At 39.1% G+C, this 23,024-nt stretch overlaps 1 protein-coding gene across 10 annotated transcripts in view; it reads left to right on the forward strand.

Annotated features, from left to right (window-relative positions):
• The window catches only part of LOC111867958 (CUGBP Elav-like family member 4), a 239,562-nt gene that overhangs the window by 31,991 nt on the left and 184,547 nt on the right, over positions 1 to 23,024 (forward strand). For 6 of the 10 annotated variants that reach the window (XM_023858205.2, XM_023858213.2, XM_023858209.2 and 3 more), the window contains exon 3: positions 22,669 to 22,797. In XM_023858205.2, coding sequence (XP_023713973.1) covers positions 22,669 to 22,797 — 129 coding nt within the window. Of the gene's footprint in view, positions 1 to 10,833; positions 10,904 to 22,668; positions 22,798 to 23,024 lie in introns of all 10 variants that reach the window. The other 4 variants (XM_023858207.2, XM_023858210.2, XM_023858214.2 and 1 more) reach the window with 3 other exon arrangements.

Raw genomic sequence — 23,024 nt, forward strand, 5'->3', positions numbered from 1 at the left:
CTGAACAATACACGGCCGCACCGTAGCTCAAGCGGTTAGTCGCTGGCTTCCCACCGCGGCGGCCCGGGTTCAGTCCCGGGTCTGGTCAAATGGGATTTGTGGTGGACCAAGTGGCGCTGGGGGAGGTTTCCTCCGAGTACTTCCGTTTCCCCTGCCAATCTTCATTCCACCAAATCCTCCATCAACATAATCACCCGGGGCAGGTACGATAGGCCAATCAGTGGCCGCCGTGCCAAGTGGACCAAACTGGACTCCACCCCCCATTATGCGAGAAAAAAAATTACTGAACGATACTGTATTTATCTATAAAAATATTTATTATAGAATCCAGCTTTCAACACAGTTACACGAGAACAGCTGTGTCGAAATTCGTAACCCTACTATACATGATCCCCATGAAGCATAGTTCTCTTCGAGAAGCCCCTAGTCGCCCAGTTTATAAAAAATTCCTCCCTTTTTAGAAACTGAATGTTCCTTCCGCAGAAATACTTTTTTTTTTTTTTACCATCGTCCGGAATTCTAGGAATAGAGAACATGATGTTTCAGAAACTGGATCTGTTTCCGTTTTCAGGTGAGGAAGGAAGACATATACTCAGTTAGGTTCCTTGAAAAGAGANCACTGTTTCCCCGCAGGTGAGTCAAGTTGCCCACTCACCTGCATCTAGTGCCAACGTTAAGAATGGTGGAATTATTCCTCCACTCCCCCATATGTCTTTATGGCGTGATGCTTATTTAATTAAGCAAAAGAACAACTTTACATTTTGTCAACATTTTGTGTTCACTTCTGTTTTCTCTTCATGCGAGCTGTGTGCCAAGCCTCTCTTATTCTTCTGGATGTTATCACCCGGAAATATTGTGCGGAAGTGCAGCTGTTCTAACAATTGTCCTCATGTGATTTCTCCAACCATTTATTCGTATAAACCTAATAAAAAGAAACTAGTTCCGTAGTTAATTTTACACTTTCATCCATCCTACCTACAGATGTTGTGTAAGTATAAGTTTAGTGTAATTAAGGAAGGGACCGCGGGTAAAATTTCACTTAATATAGTTTCACCGAAACTTCACAAACTCTACATGTATAACACTGTTAATGAAGACAGTTACCGGAAGTTTCCATATAAATTCTCCCTCTGCTCACATTAATCCATATATCACCACAGAGCGAGGAATCGTTTTACTTCGTAAGCGATGGAAGGAGTATTGTGAAGTAGAGAGAGGCCAGCATCAACCTTGGAAGTCTGTCTTTGCAATCTGTAACGTGCGTTCATCCATCAAATAACACACTCACTGAATGTGGTGAATGACTTCAGCTAACCAATATAACATGTTCCATCCCAAGTCTGTGGTATGCCCGGATGGTAGGCTGTGTTATGTCCACCTTTCATGTTACGATGACCGGCATATAATATATCAACAAATGATTTGTATTCTTGATACCCCTGAGGCAGCAGCTCTGCAAATTCGGATATGTCACTCTAAATGCTGATTCCTATAAGCTGTAATGAGTGAATGCTCTACGAAATGATCATAACTTACTTCTAAATCGTGTTTAAGAACAATATAATTTCAAATATTAAGTGAATAAGAAACTGTCCCTGTAAAAGGCCGTGGAGGCCCATAGGGTTGTGAGACGTCGAGGCTCCCACACCTTCTAGACAATCGGCTCACAGATGGCGGTAAGGTTGTCAGCCTTACTCGTCGGCCGTTCTTTGCGCCCAGGATGATTCCCAGTACTCATTTCTATCAGAGGCTGAATCGACCCCAAGGCCATAGTGCGCCTGGAAGGATTAGGTAAATTAAAAATTCACTGACCTCATGGGAATCGAACCCGCTACGTTCCGGCTTGTAGCATAGTGCCTCAACCAACAACGCGACTACATGTTCCTCAGCTATTAAAGACACATTTAAAATTTAAGCATTGGAAACCGTGGCGTTGTAGTACAGAAATATCTGGTATAACTCTTATAAATATTAATATTTATTTGATAATTACAGTACCGGAAAACATGTAAATATAATTGGATTCAGTATACATTACAGTATACTCGTATATCTAATATAGAATACTGTAAATTAAGTCCAAGATTATCAGTTATACTGTAACGCGTATAGCTAGGCAACGGCTCTATAAACACTTTCTCCCTTAAGGTCACGCAACAATAGGACGAATGTTTATAGCTCGTTGGTAAGCAACCATCAGCGCGCCAATGTATTGACGTGGTGTGGACTGGATTAATCTGGTTCAGAATAAGGACCAGCAGAGGGCTCTTGTGAACACGGTAATGAACCTTCCGGTTCCTTAACATATTGGGAAGTTCTCGAGTTACTGCAAAACTGGCTCCTTCTCAAGAATGGCTCAGCTCCATGAAGTTAGTTAGTTAGCACTAGGTGGGGGCTGTATGGTCAGATTCACTCTCCGGCCGCTTTACCTCTAGAAACCACCCCCCTCGTTCCCACTATAGGAAAATATGATTGAGCCGTAGAGCCCGTATGGACGTTGTGGAGAAGAGAAAACCTTTCCCCACCGGGAATCGAAACGCGGCTGTTTGTGTTTTTTAAAAGCTGTCAATTGTATATATTTTTAAGATTTTAAAGTACCTGTATAAAGAATTAAAGACATTTTGTCTGTCTGTTCCTATGACAAGTTACTTACGAGACATAACATTTACACTCACAGAAGAAACAGCCGATCTCGGCTTCTTGCAGAAAAGATGTATGAACCAGATAACTTAAAAAGTGTTAACATCAAAGAGTAAAGGGTATAGTAACAAACGCACGAAAGGATAAATTGCAGTCAAAAGACAGAAATAAAGTAACAGAGAAGGAAAGACGCTCTCATTACGTTAATTTTCTTCCATTTCTAGACCTTCTAATTCACTAATTAGTATTTTACATCTCTGGGGCATAACGAGTAGCAGTAACTTTCAAGCTTTGATGAGTTTCCCGAAAAGTTTCTGCGATGATGGTATGCTAACTGAACGTTTTGCTCCCATTTCCTTCCTACACGGTTCCTTCTTTTGAAGTTTCACTGTGTATATTCCCTGCCCCTCTCCTCTTTCTCACTACGTTTTGTCTCCATGTTGTTTTATTTTCTGAACCAGCGATATCAAATACTCAAGAATTTTTGTTACTCTTACACTCCAGTTGTTTGTTTATAATGTTGTTCCTGAGTTCATGTTGACACAATAAAGAACTGAGGCTGTTTGAGAACGAGGTAATGAGGAGAATATTTGGACCTAAGGGAAAGGAAGTAGCAGGGGGATGAGACCGTTTCTTAATGAGGAGCTTCATAATTTGTGCTCTTCAGCAAATGTTATTAGGGTGAGCAAATAAAGGAGAATGAGATATACAGGAAACATATGAAAGATGGGGAATACGTTTATAATTCTAGCAGGAAAACTGAAGAAATGAAATCACTTGTGAGACTTGGTTTTCCTTTTCAGTGGCTCTTCTACCATTCATGGCCCTAGTCTCTTATTCAGTTCCGTAATAATTTTTCAACGAAGTCCACTCAGCCTCATGGGGATAATTGAGGAATTATTTCAAGGAAATAGCGGCTCCGATCTAGAAAACTGAAATTCACGGCCGTGGGGATTCGATGCGCTGACCACGCGACACCCTCTATCCGCTGAAGTTGGCATTAACTTCGCCGACCAACCGCTGTCTCTCGGTCGGTATAGTTCGCTTGCATACTAAAACCACAGAGTATTTTTATTGTTGTTGTTTTTGTTTGTACTCATTTTGCACAGACGGTAGGACTCCTTGGACGAGTGATCAGCCAGTCGAAAGGCCTCTACCTACACACAGGACAACACAAACACAGAATAAACATATACAATTCAGACATCCATGCCTCGAGTTAGATTCGAACCCACGATCCCAGGGTTCGAGCGAAAGATTGCAGTTAATGCCTTAGACCGTATGGCCATTCTATTGGGCGAGACCTAGGTTTAGATCAGCTGTGTCAAACATGCGGCCCCAATAGCCACAAAGTGCGGCCCCTCAACTTTTAGAGCTAATTGATATTAAAATCAATATTAAAATTTTAGTAGAAATATTTTTTATAAAGACAGTTTCCCAACAGACCAGAAGACAATAAGTCTTACGCAGACATAAATTAGCAGGCTGCAGGAAAAGTGATTCTGAGAATTGCAGAAGGGTTTGTCAACTAACGGTTTGTAAAGTTCGTGAAGGACAAACTATTGTATTTCAGAAGGTTAATGCACTAAAATCCGCACAGCCTCACAACCGCAAGTATTTCCAAGAATCCCTTTTGGAGGCGTAGTAAGAATGCAAGGAGGGTGGCAACTGACAGACAAATGCAAGGGATTTCTACCTTCAAAACTAGCTTGCAGCCCTCAGTCATTTTCTAATGGGCTGCTAGCAAACTTTCATTTTTATTACCATTGAGACAAGATACACCTTCCTACTAGTCCGGTAGTCTCTTGTACATTGTCATTCAGTTCATTTTCACACAGTGACAGGTGCTGATGTTACATTGTGATGAACGTATAAAGGTTATAATTAAACATTAAATTATCAACTACGAGTTTTCTTGTATATGTACAGTAGTTTTTAAGGGCAATGTCGCTTTCAAAAATTCAAATAGCAAAAAAAGAACTATTGAAAGTGAGCGCCGTGTTTTTAAAAAAAATGGGAAATCGCTTATTTCTGTTGTCAAATATAAGGTAAAATTACATGTTTGATTTGTGGGCAAAATATAAGTGTTCCACTTTAGGTAATTATATTGAAATTATTCCTAAATAATAAATAGAATTAAATTTCCTTGTATCAAAGTCTAATGTATATTTTTATTTTGAAGTGCGACCCTGAACTATTATTTATAGGGCTGAGGTGGCCCTCTGTACAAGTTGAGTTTGACAAGCCTGCTTTAGATGATAGAATAATGTTAAAATACATTGCCATAAGCGAGCACAGGGTTCAGTGAGGCCAACACATATAGCCAGACACATAATATAGTTTAGTGATAATTTAAGAACATTTTTACTGACATTTTAGTGAGTTGAATGTAAGTTTGCCGTCATCTAAAATAAAAAAGAGCTGCATTATAGACTGAAGTGAACATGATGCTGAAGTATAATATTAAGATGGTTCTTAAGAAAAGGGGCTGCCAGGGTGTGGAGCGCGTTTGTCGCTCTCAGGATGCGATCCTGTGGCCCACATGTTACTGAAATTTCGGGTGTAACATAGGGCGGTAAATTTCTTGACCAGTTGAGTGATTATCAGTCCTCATGCCCGTGGAATTGGTTACGGCTGTCATGAGGATTATTGCACAGCAAGACAACCTGTCTTATGAAAATCAAACACTGTGTGGTTAGGTGCCGACCAAGAAGAGCTCTTTGCATGCGGTAGTCAACCGTCTGTCGGATTCGATTACAGTTTCACTACAGTAATCAATTCTGAACGCGAAGCGACATCTGTCAAGGCTCATGCTGTCATATACAGTATCGGTGTATTGCTTCTCACGCACAGATATAACACGGTATGGTGATTTGCGTGCACCAGTTCAGTTCAGAAGAGATGGTCCATGCAGAACTCATTCTACACGTAAATATTGAGCTCATACGCAGGATGGCCCCAAAGATCTGAATATGCAACTCAAGGTAGTAAAACAGTAGGTGGAGTTGTCCCTGTACTTAAATAATTAAACATCACACCATGAAGGTGTATGGGGTGGAGGTATAGCTCCACAATTTTTACCTCGGCACTAGAAAGATGTGATTGATCAGCTTCACGCCCAGGCCGCTTTTCATCCGGGAAAAGAACCATCTGTACGCAGTGGATAGGAGGTTGGATGCGCCCCAGACCCGGTCTGGACTCTGTGGAAAAGGGAAAAATCTCATGTTTCTGTCGAGAATCAAGCCTCGGCCGTCTAGCCTCTAGCTCATAGCTATATTGACTGAGTTATCGCAACTACTATTTGGATATGCTACTCATATAACGTAATACTGTTCCTGGAATTAAATACACCTTAAAAGCAAAACTGATAGAACGTGTACATGCCAGATATTTTGTGATTGGTTCATTTCACACTCACAGAATTTCGAAGATAAACGCACTTCCAGTTTAACAGAAAGGTGGTAAATATATATTGACTTTTAAACTAGCATGAAAATGTTTTACGAACCTATCCTCTTGGTATATTTGTTTAATCGCGACGTAGTTTCGACAACTTTCACCTCTTCTTGCTGCGAGTACTTTTGACAGCCCAAAATAACAGTTGCTTACATGACAATTATTCTTTCATCATGCAATACACAGTTTTATCAGTCGTCTGTTTCTTCACCCCTCTTAGGTCCTTTATTCTCCTCAGTTCCCTGTCAGTCGACGTTTTTTCTCATCATGGGAGTCACTGATTTTCATAACTATAAACGACATAAAAATATAGTGTTATCTATTGTAATTTTCTCTAATTGATAATTCTTGTTCCCTTTATCATAGGAAAATATTTAATTGTTTGTTGGATGAAAGTCATCTTTGCCCTATATGACTTACTGTACGCCCATTGGCTCTAACCTAATCTAAAGCTATGAACTAAATGAGGCCAAAATATTCGCCATTTATTCCATCTCAGGACATATTAATCCCTTTTTTAACATTTTTCCCTTCCTTTTTGCAGAAACTAAGAATGATTGTTAGATGAAAGACGATTCTGTATTTGTATTTCTGTCTGTGCTTCTTCTCCCCTGTTATTTTCCCTCTTCCTTCTTCTACTTCAGTCATTAATAACGGCATGACCCATTATCGCTCGGCGTGTATAATAAGAGAACCCCCACCCCAGCATCATTCTCCCAGAACCACCACTTCCATATACAGTAGTGGAGAAGTTAAGATGAATGCATACTTACAGGCGCCCATTTATTTAAAGAAGAAGTAGGCGGGAATCCTACTGTTGCCTTACATATTAAAACTAAGCGATGCATTTCCATTTCCTTAGAGAAGAGGAGGACGATAATGATAGTTGCTAGAATCTGGAGGAACAAATTAATCAACTGGAGATAATTCGAGGAAATTAAAGTGTCCAGGTTCTTAATCAAATTATGTAAAACTGTAAGCCTAAGCTGGATGAATTTATTCCTTTGTTTCATTCAAAATTTGGGTGATCTGACAGCATGAGCTTTTACTTGTGATTGCTATCTGTCACGTGAAATATTTTTTAACTTTTCAGTCTTCTTTGTTTATACGTGACTGGTTTCATAGCAAGGTGAAAATATTGTCACCCGTAGGGGTGACTTTTGGATTCGATGATTGGGTTTATTGACACATTATTCACACATCTGGGGGCTACAGGCAATTACAGCGTCGTCGCTGATTTACGCACTTTACAGTTCACCGTTACACACGCACTAGAATTCTCGTTCTTCACTAGTCGTATCCTGGCAACGGATTTATGACAGTCTCACTGTCACTTCAAATCGCACATGAAGTCTTCTTTGTAAAGTATAATTCATTTCTTGCCATTTCTTCTCAATTATCTTCGATTCTCATCTCCAGAACTCGACCCAATTCTCGACAGCTCACTCCAAACGACCTTCTTTTTCTCTTCATAACTTCTTGGCACGGACTGAGCAGAAAACTCAGCCTCTCTGTTGCTGAGGCTTGTTTACTGACTCGTTGCCTAGCAATGGGCGTCGTAATGTTGCGCTCGTACACTTCCGCGGGTAAATGTTTACCGAATCGTTGCCTAGAAACGGGCCACGCGGTATCATAGATGGTTGAGGCACTATGCTACAAGCCGGAATGTCGCGGCTTCAAGTCCCGATGAGGTCATTGGATTTTTTCAGTTGAATTAATCCTTCCAGACGCACTATGGCCCTGGATTCAACTCAGCTTCTAACAGAAATGATACCAGGAATTAATTAAATAATTTTCCTGGGCAGTAAAGCGCGGCCGGCGCGTAAGGCTGACAACATAACCTACATCGTTGAGCCGATTGTCTAGATAATGTGGGACCCTCAACGTCTCACAACCCTATGGGCCTCCACGGCCTGTTACAGGGATAGCTTTACTTTGCTTTAGGTTTTGAGACATAAAATGTCAGTGAAATCTTGACTCTTAGCGAATTACATGACTGAAGATCACTGGAGAAAATACAAGCCTCCAAAGACACGATTGATATCTTCAGGAATTTTATTGCATTTGGCTTCTTACAGGGCAGGGGTCACCGTTGTTATTCGAACTTCGTGAGACCAGCATTTAGGCCTATTATTACTTTTTTTTTTAAATATACATTGTACAGAACAGCGTATAACACTCCTACTGTGTATTCAGAAGTTTACTGCTTCCTTTCTCGGTCGTGATGGTCAGCCATCCTTCGAGTTGGGACTGTGCCATAGTTTAGGCGGTTAGTCACTGACTTCCCACCGCAGCGGCCCGGGTTCCATCCCGGGTCAGGTCATGTGGGATTTGTGGTGGACAGAATGGCATTGGGACAGGTTTTCTAATAGTACTTCCGTTTCCTCTATCAATCTTCATTCCACCAATTACTCCGCAAACACCATCAACAGCTGGTGCTGGTACAATAGGCTAATAGTGGCTGCAGTACCAAGTGGCCTCAGTCTCATCCGATAAAAAATAAGAAAAATTCATTCAGTTTCTCTGAATTCCTTAAGTCCCTGGGATTTTACGTTAAGTCTGCTTCCCCACACGTTCTTCCCTTCTCAGTTCCTACTTCGCAATTATCTCTTTCAGCTGAAAGGTTTGACCGCCTCTGTGGTCTAGTGGTCAGAGTTTCTGGCTACAGATTCAGATGTCCGTGTTCGATTCCCGAAGCTACCAGATTTTCTGAGAAACAGTGGGTCTGGAACGGGGTTCACTCAGGCTCATGAGGATAATTGAGCTATTTCAAGGAAATGGCGCCTCCTGTACAGAAAACCGAGATTAAAGGCCGTGGGGACCCGTTGCGCTGACCATGTGACACCCTCTATCTGCAAAAGTTGGCACTAACTTCGCCGACGAGCGGCGGTCGCTCAGCCGGTCGCTCAGTTCGCTTGCGGACTACAGGCCACGGAGTTTGTTAGTAAGTTGAAAGGTTTACTTGGCCATGAATGACTTGGTAGGATTATTATATCTTGTGAGATATAGAGTTAGGCAAAACAAAAAAAAACACAATATGTCTTCCAATACATTTAAGATTACCGACAACACAAGGATAAGAGGAGCAGGGAGCACGATGAATATTTTTATATGAGCATGCATGAGCCGTTTATTAATACATTTTAGATATGGATTGTAAAGTTGTTAGATGTTCCAAAAATTGGTGGTAATTAACTGTAAAACTTTCAATAGCTTTTAAATTTGGGTGGTATTACTGAGTGTAGCTTAATAGGCTTAAAGTTTGAAGTGGAGTCAATCATTTATTACTTAAATTTGCATGTCCTATCAGGCGATTTATTATTACATTGAAGATAATGGGAGAAGCTAAAAAGAGAAAGCCGTTGGTCTGCTCGTTTTGTGAAACGGTTAATCTCTGCTCGGTTCTAGTTTGTAGAGCTCCAGTTTTCTGTTCTCTGAGGACAGTGAGGCTCGCTTCGGGATTGTGTACCTACCGATACTATGGGATCTGCTGATTCTTATAAGCAGAATATTGAGTATGGGCTGATGCTGTAGTACTGTCATTAAAAACTTAAAAATAAGACAGTTCGCAGTTTCCTGTTACGTTCTGAAAATCTTCAATGAATTATAGTTATATATTGAACGTGAATCATATCCGAATGTATTGCTCTAATGTAAATGTTAATTCTGGCTGCGCCATAGCTGGTTTCTAACCGCGGCGACCCGGGTTCGATTCCGGGTCTGGTCAAGTGAGATTTGTGATGGACAAAGTGGCGCTGGGGCGGAGTTTCTCCGAATACTTCGGTTTCCCCTGTCAATCTTCATTCCACCAAATTATCCATCATCATAATCACCCGAGGCAGGTACAATAGGCCGGTCAGTGGCCACAGTGCCGAGTGGATCTAGCTGGACTCCACCCCCCAGTAAGCGAATTAAATAAAAATGTTAGTTCTGGAAATTTATAAACGAAACTTTGTATACCCCATTCCAATAAAGCAATAGCTATAAGTTATTTTTGGGGATAAGTATAATTATAATTGAAATCTGTTGGTTTAATATGTATTATTAGCTTTTAACTTCAATGAAGAGATCAGAAAATGAAGGTTTTATGAGATTCTAAATTAAAAGTTTTGGGTTTCGTTGAGGAAAATGCAATTATATGTCGAAGTTAATATAAGTCTGAAGTTGCAGTTCGAGTACTTTGAATCCTGTCAACTTTATAGTATAAGCTGTTAGGAAGTAATTGTAAGCCTAGATGCAACAGAAATATTCCTGGACTCCAGAGTTTTGTACCTAGAAATGAGAGGTAACAGAGTTAATTTGACAATGTGTATTTCCCTCCATCCTAATGCGTATTACTTCTAAGTAATGAGAGTTGTGTTTTGGCAAATACATTATTATCCAGAAGTCTGTAACAGTGGTGTGTGTTCTCTTCCGTATCTGTATGATATTGCAGTACATTTGTATTTAAACCTGTTATGGTGTATTAATTTTATTATGTTACATTGTATGCAGTTCTGTTTCAGGTTTCACCTTTTCGAGTATAGAAGCGCCATCTAATAGCCTATAAGGCGAATTATTCTTGTTTACGAGAAAGTGGAATATTTTGAAACTTCAGTTAATTAAAACAATTTTCATTGTAATAAAATGTTCTGAAGGAAAGATAATTCTAGTTTTAAAATAATGATTCCTTACTTTGTCTTCACAATTGGTTGATTTTCTTCGTAGCCGCCATCTTTGTTTTGTTCTGTATTGCAGAGTGCATGATGGGGGACGGGAGCGGCAGTGCCATCTTCTGGAAGTAGGAGACAACCATAAACAGCTGAAGGTAACTTCGACTTCCAGGAGATAGCTAGCTCCCTAACCCTTACTTCCAACTTTCCAGTCATATATCTACCATGTTATGTCGTGTTCTTTTAATTAATCACCAATCCCCCTTTTAATAGATACACTTGCTGCATAAAATAAAACCTTCCCTGTGTGCTAGAAGACTTTCCACACATTTTTAGTTTACTGTCCTGCACAATCCACTTCACCGCCCCACACATACAAATTCCCCTCACCTACTAACAGTGTCGTTCGTCTTTTAGAAATGTTGTGTGTGGTGTAACTAGTGATAATTTACGTTGTTCATTTGTTTTTATTCCCTGATCTTCCCATCACCTCCACCTCATAAAAAGCTCGTTCGTTGATTGGTTCGTTCGTTCGTTGGGTGTTCGTGTGTTAGCAGTTATTGTTGTGTTTTTATCTCTGTTTTATATATGAATATTTCAAAAGCAAATTTTCTTTTAGAGTTGTCGTTGGGTGTGTATACTTGTGTTGTTTGTTGGAGAGTACAACATGTGTTTCATAGCTTTGGTTGTCAACAATGCTTCGCATATAAGATCTAAGAAGACCCTGTACTCCGATGGGACGCAAAAAATCAGAAGAGGAATAATAATAATAATAGTATATTTTCATATTAATTTATTATTATTTATGTGAATGTTGGAAGATTATTAATCAGAGTAAGGGGCATTGGTGTTAATAAATGAATATCTTATGGATAAATTCTATACATAGATTCAGTAAAATTTATATATCTTTCATAATGACCTCCGAACCCCTCGAAGTCAAGATGGTAAATAATTAGGTTATCCAATAGTGTCCTTATATGTTGCATATAAATTAATAATTAGTTAAGTCCACTGTAATTTACAGAATTTGGAATAAATTGCTTATCATTGCCAAAAATGTATATATATAATCCAAAATCCAAGGACATTGCATTATATATTTGAAATCTCAAATGCATTTGCTTCAGATATATGGTTACAATATTATCTCCTGTACATTTACAAGACTTTAAATAATGCCTCACCAATAGCCTTTGGTTAGAACCCTTCAAGAAGCTTTTACCTTCACTTAACTTAAAGGTAAATTGCACGAATATCATTTTCACAGAAGTTCTAACTGCGTTCATGTAAAACTAAAACCGAAATAGAGGATATTCCATATAATTTCAGATTTTTAAATTTGAATCTAAACCTCATATCCCACGAAATCTGCAGGGTCTTTTTAAGGTACGTTGGCTTGTACACGCATTAAGAAAAGGTAAAAAGATACAATACATTTAATATATCGGTGTGATGCACTTCTGTGTGGTGGTCGCAGTTTGATTTTATCTTTTCATAAATCTTTTTAAGTGTGGTTAATACGTATGTATACATTTCAGCAACTATGATAGTAATATTATTGTTTTAAATGCAACATTAGTTGGAGATAAGGCCGGGCGGACCTGCATTGTAAACCCTGAAGCCTCAGGGGGTGGGTCCTTCTACAGGGGGCTTCCATCTTCAAGGAGGACCCCACTTCGATTGTCCCAAAACAGAAGAAGCTATGCTCTTGTTTATAAAACTGTTTATACATAGAGGATTGTCCTCACCATACGTTATGCTTCACATCACTAGATTTTAGCTTCGATCTGAGAAGGTTATATCTAAAAATCTGAAATAATTTGTGAAATAAAGGACCCCAAATTTATTTCTGGGCAGTGGGCTCAGACATTTAGCCGGCCGGCTCTGCTTAAAAATATAGGAAACTTTATGTCTAAAGCGTTGAACTTCAAAAACTTTTTATTGCGCGCATTATGTTTTAGATCAAGGGCTTAATGATGAAATTCTTAAAAAAAACCTGTGGATATTCTAGGCGCAAAAAAATTAATACACACGTTTTACCAGAGGAGGGATTCAAGATTGAATTATTACCCATAAAACAATGTTAATTGGCACTTAAAGTATTATTTATTATATTGTTGCAAACACGTCAGTATTTCTGCGAAACTTTTAAACAAAATAAAGGGAGAACATTATTTATTATTTACGTCTTGCAATATTATCAAAATCTAATTAATTGAAATAAACACCCTTGTTCATTAAACTCAATTACAGGTTCCTAAAATGAAAACTCTGAAATTAATCAGTTTCAGTGTACCATAGCAACTAATTTCCAAGCATTAATACATTTCATGAAAGTAAGTTATGTAGAAAGTGTGAAGTGTAGATTGATATATGAAGGAAACCTTGTAGATTGTTTGTTCCTGTTATTCGTAGGAGACAGCTTTAGATGTCGGCCTTGTCGCACCATCCGTTGACGTGTAGAACTTGAAAGAAAGACGGCAGAGAAGGGGCAATTTAATAGTGTGAAAACTTGTTTAAAAATGGTCAGACTTCCCATTGAATTCTCAACGGGCGTTAACACTAGACTCGTATATAATATTCTTTGTCCAATTTTTCCCTCAGCTCGTCTCTGAGCTGGGTACTGGGAGACTATAACAAGTTTTGTAGTGCAAAAGTGAAACGCATTCACGCATTCACGCCTGTTTCATTGCTTGGTAGCCCTTACTTTGCAAATCGATCGCTATTCCGTGGCACTGCTGTTAATAATAAGGGAATTATAGACGGGACTGTACATGGAAAACATTTTAATAAAGAAATATAAAGCGTAAGATTTGAAATTTTCACGGCAGTAGCTATAAAGTATGCTGTCTTCTGGGATGTGGCGTCGTGTAAATATTGTGTGAACCGAGGCTCCTCCGAAACGTCGGTTCACACAAACTCGATACGAAGCCACATCCCAGAAGACGGCAAGGAATGTCGGTTCACACAAGACCTACACGCCACCACATCCCAGAAGGTGGCATTCTTCAAATATAAGCAGTTCTATTTCTACCGCAATTTATTCCAAACAAGCTTTTGGTGAAAAAATCTTTCCTTAATAAAATAATAATTATGAAAAAAATATTGATTTTTTTAGTAAATGATTGACTCAGTCCCACATCTCAACTTCACTTAAAAACAATCAGCCATTTACTATGTGCAGTAATTCTATCAAGCAGACTTTCTTTGAGATTCAAATAGCCAGTCATCTGGTTGAGAAGAGCTCGCGTTCTATAGAATCCCAGTACTCATTGCCATGTTCGTAAGGATCCGCCATTGGTCTCTATCCTAATCCAGTAGAATCCATTCTAAATTATTACATTCCAATTCATTGATATCCATTCTGTTTTAGCCACACTTGAACTCCTAGGTATCTCAACTGACCCTCAACCTTTCGACTCATATTCTCTATATATTTTTCATCTCTCAGATGCGTGCTACATGTCCTTCTTAGTTTGATAAACCTAATATACGGAACCCTTGTTGCTGTGGCATGCCACATCTTCGAGTATGCTGAATAAGCAATCGAATATTGGCGACAGTAAGTCGTCCTTCACTTTCAACGTTGGGCGCAGGGCAACTAGCCCCTTACCTAAACAGAAAATTATAGTGATACGACATATTAAGCCCTGGACTGGGTGCAATTTTTTTAGATGCTGCTGATTGTAGTTCAGAACTTTAAAAACTTTCTGAACTGTTTTTGTGGACATTGACAAAGCCCCTTTCTTTTGCTTTTTGCCAATGTAATTTGCAACTTTATAATTCAGTTACATTACAAAATTCACGTCTAAAATTTTCGTAATCAGTGCCAGAAACAGATTCGAAAGTTTACATATATAAATAAATCGTTACATCCTCAGTTTCGCATACTTGTAGGTGTAACGGAAGCATCTGGGTTGTCCTTGCATTGATGCGAGTAAGTTCTGCATTGCGAGAGTTGTCTCTGAAATCCCAGAGCGCTCTGAAATATTCCCTTTGTGTAACCACTATGTCCCAAAGATGGCGGTCGAGCAGCAATCCTGCCTGGAAAGTATGCTTTTGTGTTTCGTCTAGGGATATTAAATGGCAATTATGTGCTGTAGAAGAGCATCACTGTATGTTCGGTAATCGGTCCCACAGTCACTGGTGGCGTCATACTTTTAAAATTAATTTGTAAGAACAGAAGAATATTGCTCTGTTCACAACTGTCTCCCTACCATCAAAGAAAGTATTTCTTCAAATATCTTTGTTTTATTTTTTCTCCCATTTTTCCTTACTTCTTTCTCTCTCCTCTTGTTCTTTCACTTTTCTCTTTACTATGTCTTCTTCAATTCTTTTATTTCTTTATTTCTATCTTCCTTTTTACGCTGTAAAAGAGGAAACTCAGTATTGGAAACTTTTATTGTCTTCGTTAGACTTAAACGAGTGTCGTCAATAATTGTTTATATGAAAAATCGTGAAAATATGACGAAATTACCTCTTCAGGGAATATTGAATATTTGTGTAAGCCGGCAGTAGTCCGAATTAATATTTTATACCCAGAAAATCTTGTAATTCTGCTTTCGAGGAGAAAACACTTTTCTATATAAATATTTGTTAATTAATATATGAGGATCCAGATTTTCAAACTGCAGAGACATTTTCATTTTCCTGATATGATATAAGAGTGGAAATAACAGCCCCAAAGAAACAAAATAAACATAAGCATTTTTGCTCTAAAATACAATTTTATAAGAGAAAATTTCAAGTACTGTTTGCAACAAAATTTATTTTTCCTCGTCAATTTTATAAATTTTGTTCGAAGTATATACTTGTAATTTTGTCTATTTAGTGAGACAAATAGCAGTGTCCATACAGTCCTTCAACAAAATGGTGCACCGCGTTACGTAAAAACCCAAAAGAGATCAGAGAAAGGGTAATTAGCTCTTTCGAAGGAGAAACATAAAATCACTGAAATATAAACAATAGTGAAACTGATGTAAAGAACTCTCTGTTGAACGACAACTTGTAAAGGGAATAAAGAATTGTTTTACATATCCCTTCTATTAAGACCTCTAGCATAGAGTTTTTTGCAAAACAGGGAATTTTAATTTCTTTCGGTTTTCGGAGAAGTTTCTCGTTTAAACTGACATAAGAAAACGAGGAAAGTCCCTTTTTCCTTATAAAATTATCAGAATAAAATACCACAGCCCCGAGAAAATATAATTAATTGGTATGAACGATTTAATATTTACCAAATTTCCCCGTCTAATAGGACCGAGTAGAAAGCAACCGTGAAGCAAAATGTGTTAAGTGAAAATAGAAGTAATATATTTCTCCGAAATGTCAGTAACTTGTTACCAAATTACTTGGTGTCACATACCAGAAAATGGTATTCCTATAAAATCTTAGTTCATCTCCGGTCTTATGAAGGAGAACTGCTTCTTAAATTCATTTATGCCAACCCATTTAAAATCATTATCTCGTAATTAATTTTTGTCCTTCCTTTTCTCGAACTTGATTCACCTTATGAAACATTCTCACGTATATCAGTCTCATTAATTTTGTGACGCAATTTTCTGCATTACAGGAAACGAATCCGTGAAAGCAGAATTTGTTTTAGACATTGAAACGTTTGATCAAGCAAGAAATGTGATTATTTTTGTTGCTGCATAGGCTTAGACTCACAAAATAATATTAGCATAAAAACTAAACTAAAACTAAACTCCTTGACTTGAGTCACTATGCGAACTATGCCGACCGACGGACCGCCGCTTATCGGCGAAGTCAGTGCCAACTTTAGCGGATAGAGGGTGTCGCATGATCCCCATGGCCGCTAATCTCGGTTTTCTACACCGGAGCAGCTATTTCCTTGAAATAGCTCCTCAGTTATCCTCACGAGGCTGAGTAGACCCCGTTCCAGACCCACTACTTCTCAGAAAATCTGGTAGCGCCGGGAATCGAACCCGAGACCTCTGGATCTGTAGCCAGGAACTCTGACCACTAGACCACAGAGACGGTATATTAACATAAAACGATATATTTCACTGGTTCTTTTAGGCTACAAAAACACACTGCTAAAAGGTAAAGAAATTATATCTTGCGGTTATATAGAATAGTAGTCATATCTATGACTTTATTTAGTTCCGAATATTGAACCTTCATGTAGGAACAAATGAGAAGAGATGAGACGTGAGAAATGCGTTACATCGAGCGATGCTGAATGCAGAATGACGGGTCATGAACGTAATGAAGATATTAGGAAATAACTGGAAATATCAAATATTAATGAAAATAAAGAATTATCAAGGAAAGGCTAGACAATTTGTAAAGAATGCCGCATACCAAAAAAGAAAAGATCTATTAATGAGAGCTGAAATGTGGCTGCAGTGACATGGAACAGAGGGGTTGGAGGAACCGTTTCGATCCTTATAACCGGAATAACCCAACAGCTTAATCCGTGACGTTAATTACTTCTGCAATATTCATTTAAAGCACATTAAGTTATGGTTAATCCTAAACGAGATAAACGTGAATTTATACATATTTATGTATTTCAAGTAAGTGGTTGCTTTTTTTAGATTAAAGTGTTGCGGGTTAGTATTATAGGCGTAAATTTCAGTGGGTCTGCTTGCCGTAAATTGCATGCGATCTATCTCGTGTCGCCTTGTGTGGCTTCTTACGCTAATATAGTTCAAAGAAAGTAAAGTAAGGGCAAGCGATAGCGTAGCTGGTTGAGGCATTATGCTACAAGCCAGAACGTAGGGGGTTCCATTCCCGATTAGGTCATTAGGTTTTTCTGTTGACCTAATCCTTCCAGTCGCATGGTCCTGGGGTCGACTCAACTTCTAACAGATATGAGTACCAGGAATCTTCCTGGGAGGTAAAAGGCGGCCGGCACGTAAGGCTGACAACCTAAGCGCCATCTGTGAGCCGATTGTCTACAGAAAATGTGGGAACCTCGACTGACTGTTACAGGGGTAACTTTGCTTTAGTTACTTTAAGAGGCGTAAAGTAAGGCATCTATCAGCTTGTAAGACACGTTTTTGGTAGCATGGAAGTCATGACAAGAAAGAACATCCCTAAAAAGTACCATCACATTTCGCTTTCATGATACATGGCTATGAAATACGATGGGTTTGCAGTGTCCTGTGTGTTTCTAACCCTGTCCCCTGCTTCCAGCATGGAGCCACAGGAGCTAGTAGCTGTTGCTGGGGCGAGGCAGTGTTATGCACATATGTCAGTGGACGCCTGTAATGTAGTTCCGATCTGAGTAGCTACCAATTTAAGAGAGAGACATCACACACATCGGGTTAATAAATGTTCCTGAAATAATGAATTCCCTCTGAAAGTAAAATTGTACGCGAGTCAACATAATTTGCAATAGCTTAATTGTTGTGCTATACTGTTAAATTCTGCTTTTACCCACAAAATACAGTTACTGTTTTCGTTTGATTCTCAGAAGAACAGCATTTATTTCCCAACCAGCACAAACTATCGGTTTCTGCAAGGAGACCAGTTTGTTTTCTGTAAGGTAGAAACTGAATTTTTATATGAAGGTGATGCTGAGCTTCGGAGGGTTAAGCTGCATTAACTTGCCGTTAAGCATTTCTCATTTTCTCTATTTACTGATTATTCAAGTCATATTATGAGACCCTTCTGATTCTGAGACTCCTCTGTTGTTTGAAACAGTCACATCAGGCCTGTCGGTTCAACACAAAGTAATTAGTTAACTAGTTTTTAGAAATAATACTTTAATGAGTATTATCACGAACCTGAAAATCATTATCATTGTTACCAATGTGATCTCACTGAAATAGTAAAAAAGTAAAAGTAAAACCAGGTCTCCGAAGTATAATAAAAATAAGTTTATAGTTTCTCAGTAGTGCTTTTGTGTTATATGAACACATAAATATTTCTGTTAATTTGAGGAAGAACAGGAAATATAAATGTTTAAGCAAAGTGCTCAGAAATTATTTAGACTGATGAAATATAAGGAAATTGGTAGTTTAGGATGTTACAATATGATGAGTTACGATACATGATCTTAAATGTCACGTACTATTCTTAGGATAATGAAAGTCTAGAAAACAGAGGTTAACGGCTGTGGGGATTCGTTGCGCTGACCACGCGACACCCTCTATCCACTAAAGTTGGCACTAACTTCCCCGACGAGCGGCGGTAGCTCGGTCGGTACAGTTCGCTTGCGGACTGAAGCCACAGATTTTAGTTTCGCTGAAAGATGACTAAGATGGTTTGAGGCTGTTGATGGAATAGGAAGACAGGCAATTAATACCGAATTCCCATGGCATGAAGCTCTGGAGGACTTGGAAGACCGACAAGATTACGGAGGTAGGTTGTGAATTGGGTGGCACTGCCTCAAGGACATGTCCAATGACGTAGTTTGTGATTATCTGTGTTGAATCACTGGCTTACGCTACCTCAGCAGTAGTCACCCAGCACTGTCTCCTTCTTTCATGATCATTGGTGATGATGTGGCGGCATTTCTGACAGGCATAAAGACACGCATCTTTTAGAAAGACGCATGTCGTATGTCAAGTCAACTTTCACTCATTTAAAGAATTTAATGAATTTTCTTCCTGAGTCAGATGTCATGTAAAGAAAATTGTCCCTGTGCTTAAGTAACCCTTAAGAAGCGCTCTGGTTACTATAAACTTCGACTGCTTTAACATTCATGATTTACGTTTTTTCAAGGAACGTATTTCTATGTTGCTTATGATTCTCATTATAAACAGCCATTTTTACCCTAAAAGCAAAAACATGTTGGTTTTTGCAATACGAACATACTATGTTTTCTGCGAAGTAGGAAATGCCTTTTTGACGGTTATTTAGATAAACTTCAAATTTTAATATGTTATCACCACGAAGACATATAGGATTGGAGGTATAGCTCCACATATTCTATTCCTCGGCACTAGATGTGAGTGATTACCTTCACACCCTTTATCCTTTACCCTTTAACTTTAGGGAGATCGGCCCCAGTGACCACTGGACAGAAAGCTGTGTGAGTCCCTGAGTTCTGCACAGGATAGTGAAGAGAGAAATGTTTGCTGTGGCTAAGAATCGAAACATGATATTCCGGTCGTACAGCCTTCTGTAGAGCACTATACTGACCGAGCTACGCCGGCTGTCTCCCAGATTTCGCACCTAATATCGGAATGGATGTCTACCTCAAGGCAAGAGATCGAAATCACACCGGGTAACTTCTTGAAAAGAAAACGGAATATTCAAGAAAATGTCTGATAACTGGCAAATGTTTCAGAATATTCCCCTGAAGGTACTCTGTCTTCCGCGGCTCAGACCTTGGCACACCTGAGATACCGCATTTATTAGCGACGTTAGGTAACACGGAAATTACTGCACTGACTAAACGGCTGGTAATATAAAAAGAATTGGGTTTGTGGCTATATAGGAAATTTATTTTTCACGAAAGAAAGATTAAATGCTACTTTGTGTAATTCTTTTTCGTATAGTGTTAAAAATTTTAAAGGAACGTTCTGTGGTATTTGTTTTAAATACATGAAGTACGTGGCTTCTCTTCTTTCCGTCCATTTGCCTGTAGCAACTCTACGCTTTAACACAGCTCTCGATGTTTTACACATCCTCCGACCTATCGTAAAATATCTGAGTTGTTCGACAGTGTTAATTAAATCTCAAATGAATTAGCATTGGAACTTGTTTTCACAAAGGTAATTGAAGAATTGGCTCAGTCGAACGGAACAGAAGAGAAATGAAAATGTTATTCTTTATATTTCCGTATTATTGGAAAGTTGTTAAATAAATTGTACCGGTATGTTTAAAGTGTTCCTAAAGGGCACATAGTTTCAGATTACTGTGAACTCCCAGATAGGAAAGAAACAGAAAGCAAAATAAATGAACGAGGGTACAGAACGTGGAGAAATTGGCAAGAAAAGTAAAATATAAAGCTATTCATGTAACAGGCCGTGAAAGCTCATAGAGTTTTGAGACATCGAGGCTCCCACACCTTCTAGAAAATCGGCTCATAGATGGCGGTAAGGTTGTCAGTCTTACGCATCGGCCGCACTTTACTCCCCAGGAAGATTCCTGGTACTCATTTCTGTTAGGGCCTGAGCTGACCCCAGGGCCATAATGCGGCTGGAAGGATGAGATCAATTGAAAAAAATCCAATGACCTTATTGGGAATCAAACCGCGACCTTACAGCTTGTAGTATAGTGCCTCAAACAACTACACTATCGTATTCCTCGACACAGGCGAAGGAATTTCGTGATTTTCTTTTTCTGGAATTTTGGGGGGTACATAAAACAAAGAAGTTGTATGTAATTTAAGTACCGGCACAAAAGAAACAGATAAGCTTACAGAAATTTTGAAGGAATGTAGGTTTCATTGTGGCGGTTTGTTCAAAGTTGTATCATCATCATCAGTAATCTGTCAAGACGACAGATCCACAGTCTCTTCCAAAACAAATCCTCCACTTAATGCGATCTAGAGCTTTCTACTTCAAATGACAGTATCCTCTTCTGCCCCCAAGGTCATCCAGCATCTTTTTACGTCTTCTTCCTCGTCTTCTTGTCACTTTTATCCGCCCATCTATCTTTCCTTCTATAACTTCTTTTAGAAGGCAGTTTCTGCGTAAAACACGACCAATCCAATTAGCCTTCCTCTGCTCACTGACTCTAATTAACACTTCTTCATTTCTCACATAATCGGTCCAACTGATCTTCTCCATCCTTCTCCAACACCACATTTCGAAACTTTCCAGATGTTTCTGATCTACTGCCCTAAGTGTCCATGTTTCAGCCCCATACAGAGGTATGCTCCAAATGTAGCATTTCACTAGTTTCTTCCTAAAATTTACGTCCAATTTGCTGGTAAAAAGATCAATGTTATATACAGAGATTTAAAGATAACATTGAAACGCAAACCCTAAATTTCTAGCTCTGGAACCAGTCTAAGTGCCGGGTCAGAGATTAAGCCCCAAATTTAAAAACCGAGAATGCGATAATGATGTGTCTGGTTAAGGCTGTTATGAACGTCAGATACATGAGTATAGAGCACCAGTGGAATCCTATCTTCGGAACGTTGATATTCGTGCTGTGGTTCGGACTGGTAATTATCGAAAATGTGACTCATGCTTTAAATTGCTGAGATCTCTCCAGAGAACGGTCGGTGTTAAACGAGCAATATGTAATTTGGAATGGACTTAACGTTGCTATGCAATAGTTTGGTATGCTACTTCGAATTCAGGAGGTACCGAGTTGAAATCTTGGTTCGAAGGCCGACTATGGTGACTTTAGTTCTTCCATGATATTTCTAAGTGCCTCAAGAGAAATCTTTCTATTCGCCTTGTTTCCAGTTCATTATTCACGACTAATGCAAAATTCGACTCATGTGAAATGTACTTTGTTGAATATGTGTTTTAAACAACTCAAGAACGTTCAGACTTTTCAGTGAGCTGTGATGTTACTGAGTAGAAAGTAGCAGTTCTATTCTCGGTAGAGGGAGGAAGTGTGTCTTCACCACCAGGTCCCGTCCGGTTTGGGGTTCACCTTGCCTCCTCTCCAAAGAATGTTGGTGTCTACTTCCTCGTATATAAAGATATGAAAGCATGAAGCTGGCCAATCACCTCCATCTAGTGCATCGGTTTAAAATTATTAGAACTAACCTCCACGCCTTCTGTACGTTTCATGTCGTGGTGATTATACTTTTATTTGCAAAACCTTCCGATTGCCTGTCCGTAGACTGTCGCAGGGGCTCCTCCATGTAGACGTAATCAGAAAAGTGGTCATCTGTGATTATATTGTTTGTTGTTTGCATATGCAGTGGATGTGTTGTGTCACGGCTTGTCACGCATGCGCTGTTGTTAGTCATCCTGATAATATACTAATGTCATGCATTTCTCTGTCTCTTTTCGGCTGAACCTGTGGTTGTCTTCAGAAGACAGAAAGCTGTTTGTGGGTATGCTTAGCAAGCAACAAACTGAAGAAGATGTACGCCAGTTGTTTGCTCCATTCGGAACCATAGAAGAGTGCACAATTCTTAGAGGACCTGACGGTACCAGTAAAGGTAAGCTCTGTTACCATTCACCTTCTTGTGGAACTTCGTGGTAAACTGTTTCCTGTTTGGGCTGTCACCGTTTCGAATTTAGGAACAAAAATGTGGCTAGCCTGAAGTTATCGTGATTCTTCTTAGAGCTCACAGGCAGTTGCAGAGAATCGGTTGCTCTTCCATCGTCTTCTCTTTCGGCGGTGTAGCCTGGTGTAGTTGAGAAAGGACGGAGTAACACTAGAAAC

The sequence above is a fragment of the Cryptotermes secundus genome, unplaced genomic scaffold, assembly GCF_002891405.2.
Source record: "Cryptotermes secundus unplaced genomic scaffold, Csec_1.0 scaffold337, whole genome shotgun sequence".
Classification (NCBI taxonomy): domain Eukaryota; kingdom Metazoa; phylum Arthropoda; class Insecta; order Blattodea; family Kalotermitidae; genus Cryptotermes; species Cryptotermes secundus.